Source organism: Pleurodeles waltl, chromosome 8, assembly GCF_031143425.1.
Source record: "Pleurodeles waltl isolate 20211129_DDA chromosome 8, aPleWal1.hap1.20221129, whole genome shotgun sequence".
NCBI lineage: Eukaryota > Metazoa > Chordata > Amphibia > Caudata > Salamandridae > Pleurodeles > Pleurodeles waltl.
In genome coordinates this window covers 313300620-313321349 of record NC_090447.1, presented here as the reverse complement: position 1 = coordinate 313321349, position 20730 = coordinate 313300620, and the positions used below count along the sequence as shown (strand labels likewise).

Below are 20730 nucleotides of genomic sequence, written 5' to 3'. Positions count from 1 at the left end.
CTATCACGCATATAAACCAACCAGAAACAGTTCCTGACATACCAAGCCAAAGAATTGAACATGATAGATCTTTAAAGAACACTATTGCCTTGCACCCTCCAACAAAATATGAACAATCCCATTTCAAGCCTCTATTCAAGCGACCTTTAATCATACCCATGGTCTTGCTCGCTGTTAAAAGCTCTGGTGCAGCAGACAGTAGCTAACCTAAATATGTGACATGAATCCAGCCGCCCTGGCTCGACATTAGACACCTCTAGCATATGGCCTAAGCATCATGCAATGTTACTGAGCAATATGCCAAAAATACCAGTGCTACAAAAAACATATTTCACTTTTGCAAAATAAAAACACATGCACTTATAGCGTGTTGCATTTCTTTGTGGATAAGAGCTCAGTATTTTAAACAACTAAAAATAAGACCAAGATAGCAAGACGGCTGCTGTGTGGATGGGATCATACGTTTCATTCAAAGATCATTTATCAGTTCATTCACTTATGGAGAAGTTATCACATTCATTAGTAAGCCTACAACATTAACGCCCACAGGTGACTGAGGGTAAATGAATGGGCCCTAGAGAGGTATAGGACCTCCAATAGCAGAATGATGACTGGGCTATTAGACTTGCAACTCATGCACGTAGTTCATTTATGTTTTATCTTCACTCCCTTCTGTTCTTATACTCACTTGATCACCCCATCCTTCTGTTTCTAGCTCGTCTGTCTTTTGTTTGCCCTTTTGCTTCATTCATCTTTCCCACTCCTCCATGTCTTTGTCCACTATCTCTTCTTCGCCCAGCAGCTGCTTCTTCTTAAGCGGACTCCCCGTGAGCTCACAGGTCTGTGCCTAAATCTGTCAATCATACCTGTAGCCAGAATTAAATAAGTGAGACCTGCTAGAGCCATGTGCACTCCTAGGCCAAAACAAACTCTTAGGAAGGAACTAGGCAGCACTAGGACATCCTTCAATCAAAGCCCTCAAATGATGTTTAGCGTTCCACCTCACTTTGAGGCAAAACAAACTCTACTTCCTAAGGTAGGAATAGGTGCATTTTAATGTAAAGTTACTATTGGGCTGCCATTTAATTATTATTATCTATCAGTGTGATCACCCCCAATTTTTCTAGAATGGTGCTGCTGGTTTTTTAACTCTCGGCACTGGGACATTGATAATCAGGCCCAAATATAGGTGCTCTCACCCCTAAAATATGGTAAATTGGTTAACTCCTGATTGGTAAGTTTAATGTTCCTATAAGATCATAGTATATTGTGCAGAATTACAGCGATAGTATGGAAAGGTAAATGTCACCTGTGGACTGCAACCCTTACTGTGCCATCCACGATCATGACACAGGCGAACATGGTTTCAGACCTACCACTGTAGCCTGACCGCTGCAGTTTAAACCTGCAGCCCAACCTGTCAACAGGGAAACACGTTCCCTTTAAATAATACAACTTAAGTCACTTCAAAAGCTATTTTTAATGTTGAAGGCTCTGGCTGTCCTATAAGGAAAACTAGAGTACAGAATAAAATATTATTTCTGCTATCTCTGGTTTGCTACAAGCCAGAGAAATGGTGCAACTACTATTTAAAAATATATATTAAAAATCAGATTCAATGATGAAGTGAGATTTTTAATATTTAGGAAAAGTAACTTTTAGAAACTTACTTTTTTATTGCCGGACACTCGTGGAGGCTAATTTGCATGAACCTGTTAGCAGATGCCTTGTCAATGCCTCACCTTAAGGAGTTGTGAAAACTGCTTCCAGGGAAGGACGATGGCTTAGGCCTGGTTACAGGATGGGCTAGGTATGGGACAGGTGATTGCCCCCACCTCAGGAAGGACAGGGGAGAGGTTCCAAGAACTTCAGTAACTTAAGAGAGACAAAGGTGTGGCTTGTCCATTCATGTTTTATTGTAAGAAGGGACCTTGAAGTGGGAACTCTTTGATCTTGGCCAAATGGTAGCCCGCCTGGGTTCACCCCAGTGGGACCGGCAAGCTAGTCTCAGAACCAGCTTGGTGTAGCTTAGAGGGGACGACTGCTCATTTCCTTACACATACCCCTGTCTGGCACACAAGCCCCATCCAAGGGCAAAAAGCCTGTGCTGACTTGGATCCCCCTTAGACTAGTGCATTCTGGACCAGTCTGTAGTAAGGCAAATAGGATAAAACGTGAGTATAGTTGCCACCAGGGAACATTTTCTCCATTGGTTAGGGAGCGTCTGGGAGTCACCCCATCCAGTGCCTACTGAACTGTTCTAAAAGTGACCTCACTATCACACCACTCATTACACTTTCTGGACCTGGACAAGAACAGAAAAAAAGATTGCACATATTGTGTGAGACCTGTGAGGAGATATGAAGGGCTTGACTTGCTGTCACTTGTCAATAGGAGAAGAAAGTGGACTCCAATGGTCAGCTGACTAAACTCCGGTGTGGCAACAGGGCCATCAAAAGCTGTAAAAGGCCTTTTTCTTACAGTGACCAGTTGCAAAGGAAAGAGGACTGGACACTGCTCGAGTGAGTCCTGACTCCCTTTCTGCTGTCCCTAAGGCCCTGAAGGACTTATCTGGTATCTCTAAAATTCTGGACTTGAAAAATGTCAAACTTCCAGACCTACCGAGGACTGTAACCAACAACCCAAGTCAATCTGCCCAAGGTGCGACCTAGCTGTGCCAGACAATTAGGCTGGCCTCACTAAGAGCTTTTGCTGCCTGAAAATCAAGTTCAGCCAAACCTCGTTGCAAGACTGTCAAATTTCAGCGAGACCTTCCTGGATACAGACTGCTGCCATGCTCCACTGAAGGAATTCGAGGTCCTCCAAGACTCCTAGGTAAATGTAGGAAATCCATCTTTTGTGGGTGGTCACCTCATATTTCTTGCCTTTTGCAGGACCCTTTATTTTTTCTTGTGTAAGACCTCTGTGTACTACCATGACTACCAGTAGCAAAGGGCCTGTGTTCTCCCTTTAAAAATTGTCAAACTGGCATATTCCTAATTGGTATACTTAACTTACCTATAAGTCCCTAATACGTTGAACAAAGTTTACTCGGGGCCTTTTAGGTTAAATGTCACTGGTGCATTGCAGCACGTGTCATTCACTACACTGAGTGTAAAAACATTGCTTACGTCCTACAAGTATAGCTTGACTGTAGCAGTGCAAAAACAGCAATTTGACTTGTCAAAATAAGCCTTTTTCACAGGTAAAAATTCTCCTTTTTAGATATGAATAAGTTAACCCTATGCAGGCCCTGTCACCCACAAGGCAGGGTGCATGATATATGAAAATTAATGTTGATCTCCCAACAATGACTAGCACCCAAAAGCTATTTTTCACTGTGACAGGCCTGGCTGTCCCATGTAGAAAACCAGGGTACAGATTAAAAATCCTTGTACTGTACCTCAGTAATGGGACTAGTTAGAAAAATACTTTAACAATTATTTTTAATAGCTGGGCTGCTTGTTTCTTTGGCCACACCTCTGGAGTGGGCATTGCAGATCTGCACAGGAGAAAAAAGGTTCTGCCATCTTGGTTTGAGGTACAGAAGGGCACTATGGAATTGTTTCCAGTAATGAACACAGCAAATACTGCAAAAGTGCGTAGAACTGCCACGGGGGGACATTTACCTCATTGGTTAGCATGTGACCAAGAGTTTCCCACAAGCATAGGCTGGTGCAATGCATAAATGTGGCATCATCAGTACCCTCTCCAGAACACTTTATGGACTTGTGGAAGAAGGGAAGAGGACTGGACCTGCTGTCTTTAACCTGAGAAAAGCCGAGAAGGCTGGACCTGCTCTCAAACTAAAAGGACACAACAAACTACAAGAAGCCTTGTTCTGCAATTGCCAAGCTGACCAGTTCCATTTGGCCCTGCCGTGGACCATGCTGCTTGTGTGACTCTTGACCCCTAAAACCCTCAAGTGCTTTAACTAAGGTCTTGGATCCTTGGCAAGTGTCAAAGAGTGCTATTATTCCTGGAACCTGGGACTCAAACGTTTAGCTCCAAAGACCTCTGGAGGACTGGGACCGACCTGCCAACCTGATCAAACTAAGATGCGTTACTGGTGGGCCATAGATTCAGCTTACTCTTGCTTGGAGCTTTTCCACAGCTGAATCCTATTCAGCAGGACCTTGTGGAGAAGGTATCTGGCCGTTTGGAGCCCTCTTGCCCTGCTGGGGATTCTTGACTTCCACTTCAGGGACTAAGTCAGAAGATAAAACTTCAGACCAGGTCACACCTCATTTCAGTATCCAAGTTGCGCGCCATCACGGTCAGCTTTTTGTGCCTACGTACTGGTCAAGTGCAACCAGAAGCCAGTAGTTGGTGCTTTTTTGGCACTATTTATGGATTTCAAATTTTTAAAAGTCATATCTCTGGTTTTCCTTATTGGATTTGATATTTCCTTTTTTTTTATTTTTAATATTCTCTACTTTACAAAATTGGTTTGGGATTTTAATTGTGTTGTGTTTGGAATTTTAATGGCCTGGTAAACATAAAGACACATTGCTTCCTAGTTAAACCTCCCATCTTGGTATCATAGCTACCAGATGGTTGAGCTCAGGTTAATTTAGTAACTTTAGTGGTTCACCCTGAGAAGGACTGTGATTATTACTTAAGGTAAGTATTTAACCCACTCACCGAATACCCCCAATATCTTACAGTAAAATGCCTGACTGGGACGATCCTGCTTGGTGTATCTCACCTGCGTTTTTTATCGTTTTTAGCCTGAAGTCATACTAGGTCCCGATCATGTGAACAATACTTTTTTTTTGGCACTTTACTTTTTCTTGATGTTTTTTATCTTGAATCTTTAAGGAATCATATCCCCAATTACCATTACCGGAGCTTAGTTTATTTGGGGTCCTTTTATTTATTACATTTTTCTCTCTTCATAAATTAGAGAGGCACTTTTTATTGGTTTATGTTTTTGACTTTTTAGCGGTTTTGTTACTTTAAATTGCATTACACATCTCCTGTGAGTTAAACCGGTTTGCTCTATGCCATAGCTACAATGGGTTTAGCTCAAGTTTACATTACTGAATCCTCTGCCTGGACCTAAAATGTTAATGACTTGTTGACTTGTGGTGGACTACCATTCATCCCAGTAAACCATTTTCTTACTTCTGCTATGTGACAGGTAGAGGATTATCAGCTCTAACAACCTTAGTGGTGGGTGCAATCTGTTTATGCCTCTAACTCAGATGCATCTCTGAAAAAAACAATTTATATGGAAGACAAATTTTGGAGCATTGTGGTATTACGGTCCAGGTCATATAATTCCATCTTAGTCAAGGTCCACTCAAAACTTTTTAAGTTTTAAACACTTCGGAGACCCAGTCACCAAATGGTGGAATAATGTAAAGCATGAGAATCTAGAGGAAGACTTGGGTTCAAAACCAAGGACCACAAGGGCAACAACAGAATATTTGATTTTACTAAAGGCCAAATTTCTGGCTTTGTCAATTGTTTTTAATTAAACATTTGCCAACACAAATCTTGCAGCACTGTATCATAACAGGAGATGTGTCATTGTCAACTAAACTAATTATACTCAGGAACAGCAATTAAGCAGGAGGGAAGCACCAACTTATGTAGCGGAATTTACTAATTATGCAGCAAAAAAAGGCAAATTATGCAACATAATGGGGCACATTTCTTGACAGTATTACCTCATTATTTTGCCATTTTGTCACATGGTATTACAGCCTAAGCAAATATTTCACCTCAGTAGTATCAATTTAACAACCAAATACAGAAATAAGCAAATGAAAGATGATCAGTTAACCCTTGCGAAATACCTTCCACTGCCCATGGACACATGTAGTCGTAGGACTATTACCATGGGGGTAAGACTGCTGCTTCTCAGGCAGCAGCCCCAACATATGTGGATGACTAAGTCTTTTCCCTCACTGGTTGGTAACTGTCAACCTAACCATTTTGGTTAGCTAGCAGCACCTCACCAAATTCTAGGAAGTAAAGGCGACTTTTTGGCAGCCTTGACCACATGACACTCTGACTCCTCAGGAAACTCGTGGTTGGCAGATCTCACCCATTTCTCTCATTTGCACAAGTCTCACACAATTAAGGTAAAGAAAGAGATGCCGGACAGTTTTCAGTGTATTTTTGAAAGAACTGCATTCTACGATAAAAAAGTGAGCTGTGATTATTAGAAGGATTAAACATACCACAGTGCTGATTGTAACTAACAGAGAGAAACAAATGAAAAGTCCCAGCCTCGTGCAATGATTATCTGTCTACAAATTCCTGCCTACACTTCTTAGCATCTACATAAGAGCACAGCAGGGATAGCCCTTTCTGCCTGTTCTATTCCCTGGAAGAAACACCTGTCCCCATGCCTGAAAACAGGAGTCTGCCCGTTCCTTGTTTGGCTTTAGAAACAGGGCTGAGGTCAGCAAAGTCGCAGTGCTGTGGCACACAGCATAGGATGGCTCCTCTGGCTAGAATGACATCTCTAACCTCCTTTGGCCTGTGTGGTGTTTTTATAATAAAATATAGTGTATTTAGAGAACATGCCTGATATGATAATTCGGGTAAATGTCAAAGGCTGCTCCACACTCTTGGGGTGGCATTACTAGATAAACTTTCAGGTACAGCCTTGAGCAGAGGCAAAGCGTGAAATGCGGTGCAAAGAAACTAACATCAACACTTTTGCAGAATACCAACTAATTAGAAAAATAAGACATCCCTGCTAAAAGCAAGCCATGTTAACATGAATTAAAATGAATAAAGCATGTAACTAGGTAGAAGGGCACAGGCCAAAGCTAAAATAAGTATGCACAAGGAAGGTGCTAAAATGAACCCCCAACAATTTTGCCATGTTTTTCATAACTTTTGACAAGTCCGAGCTAGAACCAACTTTTATTTTGTTAAAATCTGCAGATTAAGCAGCAGATGATGGATTATGTGTCAAATGGGGCAAATCCATTTTTACATTTAAAAAGACTGCAGTTGCAGAATTGCAGAAGTCTGGTGGTCCTGTTTATACTCTTCTTAGCAAATCTGAAATACCACAGATCTCTTGAAGTAATATGAATCTGTTGGCTTCTACTTATAGATCTCTGTGGAATTTACATTAATCCCCAGAGCTATATTACTCTTGGAAAAAAAAAAAGATTGCTTCGTACTTTTTATTCCCAGTCCACAGTTATGCTTTGCAGTTCACTCATGCTAAACACCCACATCAAATGTGTTTTACATAGTTACAAAAATCATAACTAGTTCAAATAAGACAATATATTAAATAAACACCACACAACGGCAATTCCAGACAATTATATTTTAATAGCAACCTTTCTGCCTTTCCCAGATGACAAACCAAGAGCATGCAGTGAAGGACTCCAAACAAAGAGAATTTGTTAGTAGCTATGTCGAGTAGTTGCTCCAGTCATGAAGGTGAAATAGTGCAACTGATATATTTTGGGACAAATTCAGTATTACCCTGTTTTCCTAATCTGTGCTCTTTAGGGTCGCCCCCATTAATCCACTTTATTAATGCAGAGAAACCCACATTGCCATCCTTATTTGTAGTCGTGAGCATTTAAAATGAGGAAGATGGTAGCCTTGGTATTGACCAAAAGAGGAACACATGATCAGGGAAACAAAAAGATCAGATGAGAAGAGGCTGGATTTCTGGTCCTATCGATGATTTTGGGTGTTGTGCAACATATAACATTTTATGCAGAACATCTCATTGGCACTTCTGTTTAGCCCTTTTCACATTAGGAGCATGTCTGCTGTATCAAGAACAATAACAAAGAAACCGTGTTTTTATAAAGTATTTCTTAAGGCAGCACATAGAAGTACAGTAAATAACAGTTATTAAAATTACCTAGTTGAATGACACACATGGTCAGGGTAGAGTTGGGAAAGGGCTAAAAGCATGTTACAGCCACGCCCTTTGAGTGGCAGAGGGTTTATGTTGGCAGCTGGGAGGCAGAGGAGGCATTCTCTCCCTTGCTCTTCCCCATAGACTTTCTATTAATCATACCCTTTTCATTACTTCTGTTTCTACATTATGCCGTTTGCTAGGGCAAAAATACACCTGAAGCATTAAAGCACACTCCATGAACTGATTCATGTAACATTTGCAATGAATGTATATCAATGTGCAGAAATGCATTGTGGAACTGGGGCATAAGGAGCCACCACTTTGGGCTGACACGTTTGGTTACAAGGCAGAGATTTGATTTGTGAAGAATTCATGTGTTTTTCTCTCATATGCAAGCAGGCTCGAAGCCCTCACTATTTGTGCACAAATAAATGAGGCATATGTGTGTTTATCAGGAAAAGGGGTGTGGGGTACTGGGTCTTCCCGGACACCTCCTCATGCAACCAGAACTCATGATTAGAGAAAAAGGCATTTGTTTACAACCCCATATAAATCCCATTAGTCCCCTAAAGAAAACAAACTTCGCCAAACCCAAATTAAAACCAAACTTCTGTTCATTGCAAAGATAAAACATGTTTTTAAAGTATTCTGGAATACCTACACATTCATCTGTATTTACAGGTATTGGGGTAGGGTCACATTTGCTTCATAGGCTTCTTTTTTCATTTTCATATTTTCTTCAATTTCATATTTAAAAATGCATAAAAAAATGCTGGCATTTTAAGTAAGAAAATACAAGAGGCTACTTTCTCATTTATGCAGAAATAAACACAACTGATACATTTTGCTTAATAATCTGTTCAGCACAAAATGGGATAGATCCATTTCAAAGACCTGAGACTAACTGTTTATACAGGACAAGGCATGAAATTGGCACGGCACGCCCTAAAAGGCAATGTTACCTGGAATACATACGTGAAAATATGGAATGTTATAGTGGAACAGAAGCGTTCATAACCGTAAAGATTACTTACATTGCTCTACCTCTAAACCCAAATCATATTCGACGACACTATTTTATTTAAACATTGCAGTAGCATCTTTCCAAACAATGCTAGCAACTTCGGATCTATTCAAACTAATCTTAAATAGGATTGGTGCCAGTATTTTTAGCACCCAATGCAAAATAGAATTTTCCGAAATGGAGCAAGCCAAATACACTGATAAAATACCGTTTATGATTTTTAAGAGTAATCTGGCACCACCTCCTACGAAGCACCAGCACTAACCTTTTATTAGGTCTATGTAAAAGTAATGGAATATTTCAGCAATAGATTTCTTTCAGGTAGCGAAAATACCTTGATCCAGATGAAGGCGTTGCCAATGCTTCAATTCAACTTATCCATAAAGTGAAAGCTAGCTTGACACAGAGTGTAACACAATGGGTAAAAAAAACTTTGATTCAGTAAACATTACAGATGATCCACCCAGAGTTGTTACAAAGTGGTCCAAAAGCGTGTATGCGCATATCAAGGCAAAAAAGCCATTCTAGTACTGCTGCTAGATGTCAATAAATAAGGCAGATGTTAGAGCACACAGTTCTATGTTAGCATCATTGTTCCATGTGCAGGAAGGCACGCTTCAGGAATTAGGAACTTTCATACAAATCTACAATGTTAAATAAGGACAATATTTTGGTACAATTCCCAGTGACTTCCAGGGCAGCATTCATGACAAACACGTAGAAAAACACTTCTTCGCTGCATCTCTATAAAGAGGAGACAATTAAAAATATTGGATATTGTAAATTACTGATGTTTATCTGCACATAAAAAAAGCTTTGCAAAAGCGTTGAATAAAATGACAAGAAGAGTACTTGGGTGACATCTATACGGTGACCTCCGTACCGGAGTCATTAAGAGTTTCCCGCTAGATTAGCGGGAAGAAACCTAGGTTCCTGCCCGCTGGCCTACAGGGAAACAGGCTACAGCATTGTCTCCGGCTTGAAATCTGCAATGCTGCACCAAGCAGTGTACAAAGCAGACAGTGACAATTGCAACAGTGCTGGGCAGGGGGGCCCCTCTACTGCCCATGCCAAGTGCATGGGCAGTTCATGGGCTCCCCTGTGGCCCCCTGCACCTGTTCTCTGCCAGCCTTTTTATGGAGGTTTTACCACTATGAGAAGGCTGGCGGAGAACGAGAGTGTAATCCGCAAGGCAGTGCCGCTTGCAGCGCTGCCCTGGCGGATTAGGGTCTCTGCCACCGCCACACTAGCAGGATCCAAGATCCTGGTGGAGCTGGCAGTTCCCTGGCAGTCGGACCGTTGGGGTTGCCATGCGGTGGTTGGAACGCCACACTCGTAACGAGAGCCTACATTACCAGACCCAAAATACTGCCTTTTTAATTGAAAAATCAACTCCAGGACAAAACTATTTCTATATTTTACGTCTACGATCTAAACCCTCAAACAACAATAAATATTAGGCGGAAACATACTGGGAGTGAAAACAATCAGAAATTATTTTAAACGTAAAAAGTGAGAGGTAACAGTAAAAACAGAAAGAATTAATATGAAAAAGAAAAACAATATAAATTAATTTCAAGTGAGAAAAAGGTAAATCACATTCAATAGCAAGAAGATGCCTTGAAATTAGAGTAGCTAAATCATTACAAATAGAACTGAACTGTTTTGGAGTCTTTTTTCTAACTTTGCTCAGTAGTCTAACAATTTTCTCTATGAAGTCCAACAAATCCTATGCATTGCTAGAACAAACAATATGTTGAGTTGCAAGATTTATGCCACACCAACTGACACTTAGCTAGTCCTGGCGTGAAGAAATAACTATTTGTAAAGGGGACAAAATGAGGCTGATGTGCTAACCAACAAGGGACAGCAAACTCTAAGTAGAATAAAAACACGAGAAGCAGAAGGGAGATTTAATTTCAATGACTGTAAAGTCTCTGGGCAGCCGAAACCTCACATAGTTGGATCTCAATAGTCCAGATTTCGGTTTAGTACTCAAATAAGCATAGTATTGGCATGTACTGGCAAACCCATAGCCCTGGAATCAAAATCCAGCAGCAATCACACGCCTGCCCTAGTACTCACTTGAGCAGATTCTCCCTATTGAAAAGGTTTTAGGCAAATGTTTTGTAGTTCTTAGCCACATCAAAGTTGCAGCTAAGTTACTGCTCAGGCAGGAAGCCTGATAAGGTTTCTAGGAATCCACAGTGATCAACTAACTCTATAAATATGGTAAATAATATGAACTTAAAAAAAAAAAATGTTTAATAAGGTTTAAGACTATGCAGCGCATAAATGTTTTGCCACCATTCAAGGGGGTGGTCAGGCACTTTGCTTGCCCCACTGAACCTTGGGTTTAACTTTCTAAGGACATTATATCACACATAAGCTAAGGAATAACATCTTCTGACATACAACTGATGACAACATATTGGAATTAAAGCTGCTTACCTTGCAAATGGTATGAATGAAAGGCTGTACCTAAAAGCAAAAGAAAACAAGTCAACCGATGGGAGTCAAATTACCAAGACTTTTTTTGGATCATGGCTCTGTAAAAACAACAACTGTGTGGTGTATGCAACTTTATAGCATTTGGCTCTTTACACCCGTGAGGTTTGCATAAATTCAATAACAATATCCCCCAGACTACCCTAAGTGTACTAATCTTCAGAACGGGGACTGGATGCATAATTACAGAACTCTACATAACTGGATATGTTTTAACTACAGTTAGAAGTTGGTGGGAAGTAGTTGATAAACTCTGCTGCCACAATTCAAGTCAAAATCAGCCAGAAAAACAGATTTCAATAAAGCCAATATATTTATCATCGATCACCAGTAACTTCCAGCTGTCACACACATTTAGCATAGGGTTGGCTAAGCAATATATTACAAATCATGAAATCCTTGAGGCTTAAATTCTTCTGGTAATACAATCCTTCTTTATAATGGCTATGGCAACATGAAGACAAACCAATAGTTGAAGCAAGGTTATTTGTGAGCTGCACGTTACCTCTGTGCTCATTTGAAAAGTTATTAACCTGAATGCTATTCAATGTTGAGACTTCCATGACATTTACTATTATAAGTACCTAATCTAGGAAGTCACCTATCTTCAAGGCGAGCAAATGCACAAACATTTGTCTGCACATCATTCACACAATTTCATGAACTATTTTATTTAAATAGGTCACATACCACGTCATGGCAAGAAATTGACACAGGCAGAATATTAATGCAAGTCCTTTGTTTTTCCACTAGGACAAAGAAAAAAGAAAAAACTTTTAGTTACAGGTTTAAACAAAAACAGAACAGATCTTGTAGACGAACTATGCGTTCTTTTATATTCATCAGCCAGCTCAGACAACAATAAGAGGACATGAGATCTGAAAAGGCTTGCATAGCTTAAACATTTCTGCATCTTATTTTATCCAGATAAGTACAGGGCTACTGGAGGGCTATGAACTTTACCCTTTCACCACATGTTCAGAGGGAGGCCCACGAGAGACAGAATACAAAAGCTACAAATATCTACTGAGAAAAATGTATGTAATATTCACATGGGAACTAATCCAAATTGTTAAAGTTATTTTTTTACTTAGAAGGGACATTTCAGTTAGGATCCATAACATACAAAATGTAAAACCCCACTGAAATTTGGGAAAGTTATGAATGTGAGTAACACATTTATAAATTCTCAAATGCACTGCTCAAGACCTCACAAACTAGGTAAAATCACTGTGGGTGTCATATCAACTTTGGGGTTCTCATTAACATTGCTGAAGGAGTATACTAGCTCCACACCCCAGAATCCACTGGGCGCAGCGTTTAGCTTCTGCAGCATCGTGGGTGTGGCCAGACTGCCTCACACATGCTTGCTGATTATGGTGAAAAGGTGTTAAGGCTGGTAACTATCTGAGCAGTGACCACTGAGCTATGGGCTTAGCTCCAGGCTCCTATCCCAGCATTTATTGTGCATGGCTTTAGGCCAAGACCAACATTCACCACCCCATACTTCCATTACATGGTGGATTTGGCCTTCAATTACATTCATGCATCCAAGGGTACAGGGTATGGAGTTTGGTCAAGCAGTTCTATTAATACCTCTGTATGAGTTCTTTGGGTGCAAGCTACGCACCAAACCCCATGCTCAACACCCTTTTGCCAAACAAAATGACCGTATTTTTTCAGGCTATGTTCACTGTATGCTGGGTGAAGTATTCAAGCAACTATACATGACATATCAATTCATGAGCAGTTCACAAGAGAGGATTTATGCTTTCACTACTCAGCTACGTGGTGAATTTCAGCTGGTTTTAGATTGTTGATCATTACCATACTGTCCCTGGAACTGAAACTTTTCTTTGATTCAACAGTTTTTTCCTCTTAATGATACACTTTAGCCCCTGGCAAATTTTAGAACAAACTGACTCCTGCACCCGGTCTCTGCACTTACTGCTCATGGTGTACTGAGGAACTCTTTTTTTTTTTTTTTTTTTTTTTTTTTTACAAAAAACAGAAGTTTTACAATATTGTGATTTCTGCATATCTGCATCAATGTTATCTAATCCAACATCGTGGTCTTCGTAGTTTCTGGGATCAGAGGGGCTGATGAGAATATAAGGGATCCATTTGTCCTCATTTGGATCTGCGGATCTCAGGTGCAAAATTTAGATTTTATGTTGGGTGCATGATTTGCTCATTTGTGATCCATTCTCATACTCTTTGGCATCAGGGATTTTTACACAGGCACTCTATTTTTTCTGCAATAGAGGATGTTAAATAGCAAACTCGCCCTCGTAACTCACTGATCAGATTGCTCAGTTCCAAGTATGCATCTTTGTTCTGCAGATGCCAGAAACTTGAGGGCATAAAATGACTCCTCGGCCAATCATCTTTGAATTTCTAATTCATTGCAGATTGTTAGAAATGGGGCCTCTAGTTGGCAATAGCCTGCACCCTGTCCAAATAGTGACCCTCACTCTAGAAGTGGTAAGGGAGTCACACAGCTAAGGAAACCCCTGCTTACCCCCTTGGTAGCTTGGCACGAGCAATCAGGCTTATCTCAGAGGCAATGTGTAAAGTATTTACACACACACACACACACACACACACACACACACACACACACACAACAAACACACAACAAACACACAACAAACACACAACAAACACACAACAAACACACAACAAACACACTCCACACCAGTTTAGAAAAATAGCCAATATTTATCTGAGTAAAGCATGACCAAAATGACCAAAAATAAATACACAAGTAAAGTTACGAATTTTCAAATATTAAATCGTAGTATAGCGCTTAGAAACACAATAGCTCCAACTGGGGCTATCATTGCATCTTGACAGAGTCGTTCCGAACAGTCCGACATCACTCCTGAGGGAGTGTGGGCTGGTCACAGAGTCGCTCAGACCCAAGGTACAATACCTTGGAAAACGAGGAAACAAAGATGTTGCATGGAGTCAGGGAGGTTAGGCATCGTAGGCATTGGTGAAGCGTTGGGCCGTTACTGCTACTGGGGAGGTGAGGCGCGGGTCCCCTACTGTTAGGCAGGGGAGGTGAGGTGTTGGTTCCTTATGGTTGCCAGGGAGGTGAAGTGGCATGAGAGGAGAGGCATGACAAGGCAGGCACACCCTGCCTTATGACAAGGCAGGGTCTATGAACCCAGCAGATCAAGATGCTAGGAGTCAACTTTGTGGTGTTGCGATCACACCCTGAGGCCATAGTTGCTGTGGCGGAGCTGGGTGTCACAGACGTTGGTGAAACAGCACTCAGGAGTCACACTGTGGCGGGACTCTGGAGCGTTGGGCAGCGTCAGGCCGATGGCATCGGTCGCAGTCATTGCACTCAGCAGGGACCACGGCTCCAGTGCACGCAGCAGCACGGAGTTGGACAGCAACACCGGATCCGAAGTTGCACTGGAGTTGATATGCTTGGTTTCTTCTTGGTTGCACCACAACTCACTTCCAAGGGCCCAGGAATTGGATCTGGCTCCACTTGACAAGTCTGGACTCTCAGCAAGAGAACCCAGGTGCTGGCAGATGAAGTCTTTGATGTCCCTGAGACTTTATAACAGGAGACAAGCTCAGTCTAAGCCCCTGAAGACCATTTGGAAGGAGGATGTAGAAAGCAAAGTCCTGTCTTTTCACTCCCAGGACAGAAGCAGCAGGCCAGCGCAGCCAAGCAACAGGCAGAACGGTAGTCCCTACTACAGCATCCAGCTCTTCTTCCTGGCAGAATGTCCTCAGTCCAGAAGGATTATAACTTTGTGGGGTCAGAGGTCCAGTACTTATACCCATTTCTACCTTTGAAGCAGGCAAAGAAAAGTCTTTGTAGTGCACAAGACCTTGCCTTTCCTGCTATGGCCCCAGACAACCTCCAGGGGGGCTGGAGACTGCTTTGTGTGTGGAAAGGCACAGCCCTATTCAGGTTCAAATGTCAGCTCCTCCCCCCACTCTGGCTCAGGAAGATTTATCAACCTGATGATGGGCCATCAGGATATGCAGGACACACCTCAGCTCCCTTTGTGGGACTGTCTAGAGTGAATTCACAATCAGCCCAACTGTCATCCTGACCCAGACGTGTATGCCACAGCCAGGCAGAGGCACAGAATAGTTAAGCAAGAAAATGTCCACTTTTTAAAAGTGGCATTTTCAAACTTACATTTTAAAAACCAATTTCACCAAAAGATGCATTTTTAAATTGCGAGTTCAGAGACCCCAAACTCCATGCCTCCATCTGCTCCCAATAGGAAAGTACACTTAAAAGTTATTTCAAGGCAATCCCCATGTTACCCTATGGGAAACATAGGCCATGAAGTAGTGAAAAATTGAATTAGCAGTATTTGACTATAAGGACATGTAAAACACACCAGTGCATTTCCTACCTTTTAAGTACACTGCACCCTGCCCACGGGGCTGCCTTGGGCCTACTTTAGTACTTTAGGTGTGATGTATATGTACCAAAAGGGAAGGTTTGGGCTTGGCAAGTGGCTGCACTTTCCAAGTCGTAATGGCAGTTTAAAACTGCCCACACAGACATTGCAGGAGCAGTTTTGAAACATGTTTGCATGGCTACTCATGAGGTTGGCACAATCAGTGCTGCAGGCCCAGTAGCAGCATTTGATTTACAGGCCCTGGCCACTCCTGGTGCAATATACTAGGAACTTACTGGTAAACCAAATATGCCAATCACAGATAAACCAATCACGAATACCATTTAGACAGATAGAAAAAGCACTTTAGCACTGGTCAGCAGTATTTAAGCGCCCAGAGTTCTAAAGCTAGCAAAAATGATATTCAGCACAGGATCCTGATCTGTTAATTATTTGCTCAATAGTCCAAAATGTGAGAGATTACTGCTTTAAATCACTTCAGCCACCTTTTGTAATGTATTTTGAAAACTCCAATGAAAATAAACAATTGTCATTCCATTTATATAAAGGATGTGGTCACTCATGTGGTCCTGAAGCACTCTTTGCTCACTTCCAAAGCATGCACTTACAAATCAGTGGATTCTGATTGGTGAAACTAATATACAGGTATTTACTGCGAGCCTGAACACTCACCATCAAGGCAGTCTGTTCAACATTTTCCTTGTCATGAACTTGGTGACAACAAAGATGGGTCATTGTTTTTCACTTATAAGACCACATTAACCGGTATTTGCTACTACAGGCTCCGGGGCACACAAAGTATGTTCATATTTCTAACACCTCATGATTACTCCCTGGTCGTTCCGTACAAATGTTTGAGCTACTGACTGCAGGAAAAGGGTTTTGTTGCTTTACACCAGGATACAGTAGAGGCATAAAAAGGAAGTAATCACAGGCCAGATTCCCTTGGGCACAGAATGTGAAATAACCTCTGAAATCTGGGATTTTATAGTTGTAACCAGATACATATCACTGGGCTCCAGGCTATGAGTCAGACTATAAGATGCATCTGACTGCAATGCATGCCTGTCAGATGCATACACTTAATATGCTCCTCTTGACTTCCTAGAATTTTACATCCCACTAAACTCCTTCAGGAGTGATGTGCCTGGGATTCTGCTAATGGTCCTTCTGATCCAGGTAGATGCCCACCCCCTGCATTTCTTGTTCAGTTATTTAACTTCACCACCCTGGCACAGTTAGATTTCTGTGACTGGCCACACTGATTGCCCACAAGTGTACCCTTTTTGACGGATGGTTTCAAGGATTCGAAGGAAGCAGTATAGCATGATAAACTAACTACACCAAGGATGACCACTCAGAGACAAATGAGAGATGAGTCAAGCTTAAAGTCGTGTCCATCTTTTTTAAAACATTTTTATTGGGTTTTACATCTCTTACATCATGGGAGCTTTGGCTTCCCATCCAGCGATGTCATACAATTACACTGGTTCAATAGATGTCACCTGAAACACACAGTTATTACCCCAATGGACTCAACTTACCTTTAACTATAACACTTACTGTCTTACCCCACAGTGCAAGTTGCACAAATGGTATATTAGTATTATTCAATACCAATCGTGTAACTAGTGGCATAGGGAGTGTTCACATAGCCCGTGTGGTCTCTGTCAATGTATCAATCCTAAGGGTGAAGTCAGTGCCTGTGTTATCGCTGGAGTGTAGTGTTCTAGTGCATGGCTGACCCAGGTGATCCCACTGGTAAGCCAATAAGGGAATCTGGTTCGGTGACTTTGAGGCTATCCACCAGTGCCAATCCCTCTTCTCGCTTCATGTAGCAGCACTCTCCCTTCAAAGTCTGCCCATTTTTCAGTTCCCTACGCCAATCAGGTATTCAGGACCTCAAAGTGATTTCCAGTTCTCTGTGATTTCTCCTTTGCCAGCATATATGTCAAGTCTTGGTATTTGCTTGTGATTTTGGAAGTATGTGGAAACCAGCTTAGGAGGCAGTGGCCAAGGAAGCAATGAATTTCCTTCTCGAATACAAGCACAATTGCTCTTGTAACCTCCTCCCAGAAAGCATATAGCAGGAGGTAGGACCAGATCATGTGAAAGAGGCTAGCCCGCACCTCTCCCCTTCGCAGGCATGCCGCAAAAGGGCACATGAAAGTATCTACTATTACGCTCCGGGATAAGGCATGCTCTTTGAAGGTCATAATAGTTCATTTAAATCAAGCATTTCTGGATACATGTGAGGTCTTCATATGTATATGCTAGTGACCTGTGAACGGATAAAGGAATAACAACGGTCACTAAATCTATAGTTAACCCTTATGGAGGATCCATTACCCCAGACTGACCTCTAAATGATTCACCAGAGGATGTAATACTGCTACTGTGCTATAGCATAACGCTTAAACATTGTTTAGATGCTTCTTTGGTTAAATGTCATGCTGAAGAAAGGTTACAGTACTTCACCAATAAATGTTGCATATTTGTGTTATTTACAAAAAGGATGACTTTAAAAAGAGAGGCGTAAGCAGATAGTAGTGTTTCTATAGTCTGTATCAGGTGTAAAGGGAGATTTTACAGGCAGAAATGTAAATGTATTAAAGAGAAATGGTGCTTACCCAGAATGCAGCACACAGGGTTAACCCAAGACACAACTAGAAAGGGAAAAACAAAAATACATTAAATGTGTATATTTTCTCACTCTCCCCAAAGAGAGAGAGAGAGCAGTAGAGTGGGATTTTCATCTGTCAATTTAATGCATGCATAAATCTACTAGTGATAATACCTTCACCTCTAAACGATCCTCCAGTCAAAAAACTAAATTATTGACATTAATAAGAATTAGTTACCACATCTCTTGAATTCCTTTACAATCCACTGATGAGTTGTACTGTGAACAAGTGTGTGTTTGACCACAAAAAAAAACAACATTTACGAATTCTCCGAATTACCCTTGTGGCTCGATTACCAAAATTATGATTGGTAGCATTGCAACAATGAAAGTTGAAACAGCCGTAGGTATTGAAACCGAGGAATGCCACCTTTGTCCACTTGGTAAAACATACTCACAGTTAGGACATTGGAGAAGTGCTAAAATCAGTGGTAGTACCGGTAACACAACACATCAAACCTGAACACTGCTTATGCTAGAGTGTTAAATGCAATATGGACTGAACTTCTTATTTTTTGGGATGAGTTAATAGAGGGTGAAAGAAAACATGCTCTATTTCTATAAATGTTAGGATTTATAAGTCTTGCCAAGCAACAGCAGTCTATAATTGAAAGTCCTACTGTGTACAATACCGGTACATGGATTTGTGCAGCCGTTGCCCATCACTGTCTGGTAGCCTTCCCAATCTTTCCTAGCTTGTTCCTTCCACTTCTTGTTTTTGTCCCTCCACTGGTGCACAAGTGTGCATAATGTTTCAGACTATATAGCTTCACTGTTTACAATAAGGAACCACTTATTTCTTTTTCTTTCAGCATTCAATGGGAGGGGATGTGCTCTTTCCTCACTCTCCCTTTTGTTCTTGTTTTGTGGTACATTTCATTGCTTTTTGTCCACCCAACAGTTTATTCATTGCATTTTGTTGCTCCACAAGTTACTCTGTTCCTTTTCTACCTCTTCCCTTCGCCTATTTCATACACCCACGTCCATCTGGTGCTCCCCTGCCCCACCCAACTTTTTATTTTTATGTTTTGCATTTTTTTAATGGGGCTCCAAGAGATGCATACTGTTAGGGGACTCCCTCCTTTATGTTTATGCCCCCGTGCTTTACTTTTCGTAATTTAGAGTTCAGAAATAGCCATCGGCCATGTTTGAAGGATAAATTAAACAAAAACAAACTAAAAAATAAAAGGGGGGCATATACATGTGCCATCTCATTATGTTTGTGCATACTCTGACAGCCATCTTGGAATGCTTTTACTTAAAGAAACAATATTTCGAAATGGTTGCCCATGCCTTCATGGGCATCCTGACGTGTTTCTCAAAGACAAAACATTCAGAGATAATTGCAGGTACATATGTATTAGACACAGCTGTCCATTCTGAATTTTTCTTTTTATATTTTTCACTGTGCTTTACAAACCAGCATCAGCAAAGCCAAGAGCTCAGCCCTAATGTTCAAGTAGAGATCCATTTGCTTTACCAATGCTAGCTACTTTCTAGTCTGTTGCAGCAGTTTTAAACCCATTGGTGAATTTATTTATAGATAGATTTAGGGGCCCGAAAAAGGTATTTTTGTTTGAAAAAAAAAAAAAAAAAGAAGGAAAAGAAATATAGTAAATGGAAGCAGATTTGTAAAAGCAGGTACTATGTAGAACACTACTGTCAATTTTTGGCAAACGGAGCTACACTGAGAGAAGATGTGAAGAGGACTAACAATTATTTTACTGCCCATGCACACTTTTCTTTATTTTTAAAAATAATGATTTTCCAACACTAATTACAAATACCAAAAGAAACAGAAATAACACTACACTCAGATTTTATTTCAAGTGAATAGAATTCTAAAGCGTAAGGTATCATTACATGTCAATATTTGGTTTTTACCAAAATAAATAAGAGGTGATGTTATTCCATTGGACTTGGCTGTACCCGTTATCTAAGGACTCCGATCTGGATGATAATTTAATACAATGGGATATCAGAATTTGCAGGTACACTCTCTTACACGCAATAAATATGATACTATAAGATCACTGTGCAAAATGTTGTCATGATAGCAAACTAGGTAGAGAGGTAGCATCTTATAAGAGAATAACATGAAATACTACTTGCAATAAATTACTAAAAGGCCTTCTGTCACCATGCTCACGCACAGCACCACAAAACCACAACTTTGTCTTGTGCACTGATTTCTTGTGAGACGTGAATTCTGTCACAGAGGAAACGGTTATTTTGTATATAGGGAAGGGGTATAAAT

At 41.0% G+C, this 20730-nt stretch overlaps 1 protein-coding gene across 1 annotated transcript in view; it reads right to left on the bottom strand.

The window, feature by feature from the left end:
* Nucleotides 1–7288: 7288 nt before the first annotated feature.
* The window catches only part of SFT2D2 (SFT2 domain containing 2), a 79913-nt gene continuing 66471 nt past the window's right edge, over nucleotides 7289–20730 (bottom strand). The window contains exons 5-8 of the mRNA XM_069204151.1: nucleotides 18421–18456; nucleotides 12078–12136; nucleotides 11331–11360; nucleotides 7289–9623 (exon numbers count right to left, since the gene is read on the bottom strand). Of these exons, the coding sequence (XP_069060252.1) occupies nucleotides 9584–9623; nucleotides 11331–11360; nucleotides 12078–12136; nucleotides 18421–18456 (165 nt within the window). The 3' untranslated portion in view covers nucleotides 7289–9583. The remainder of the gene's footprint in view (nucleotides 9624–11330; nucleotides 11361–12077; nucleotides 12137–18420; nucleotides 18457–20730) is intronic.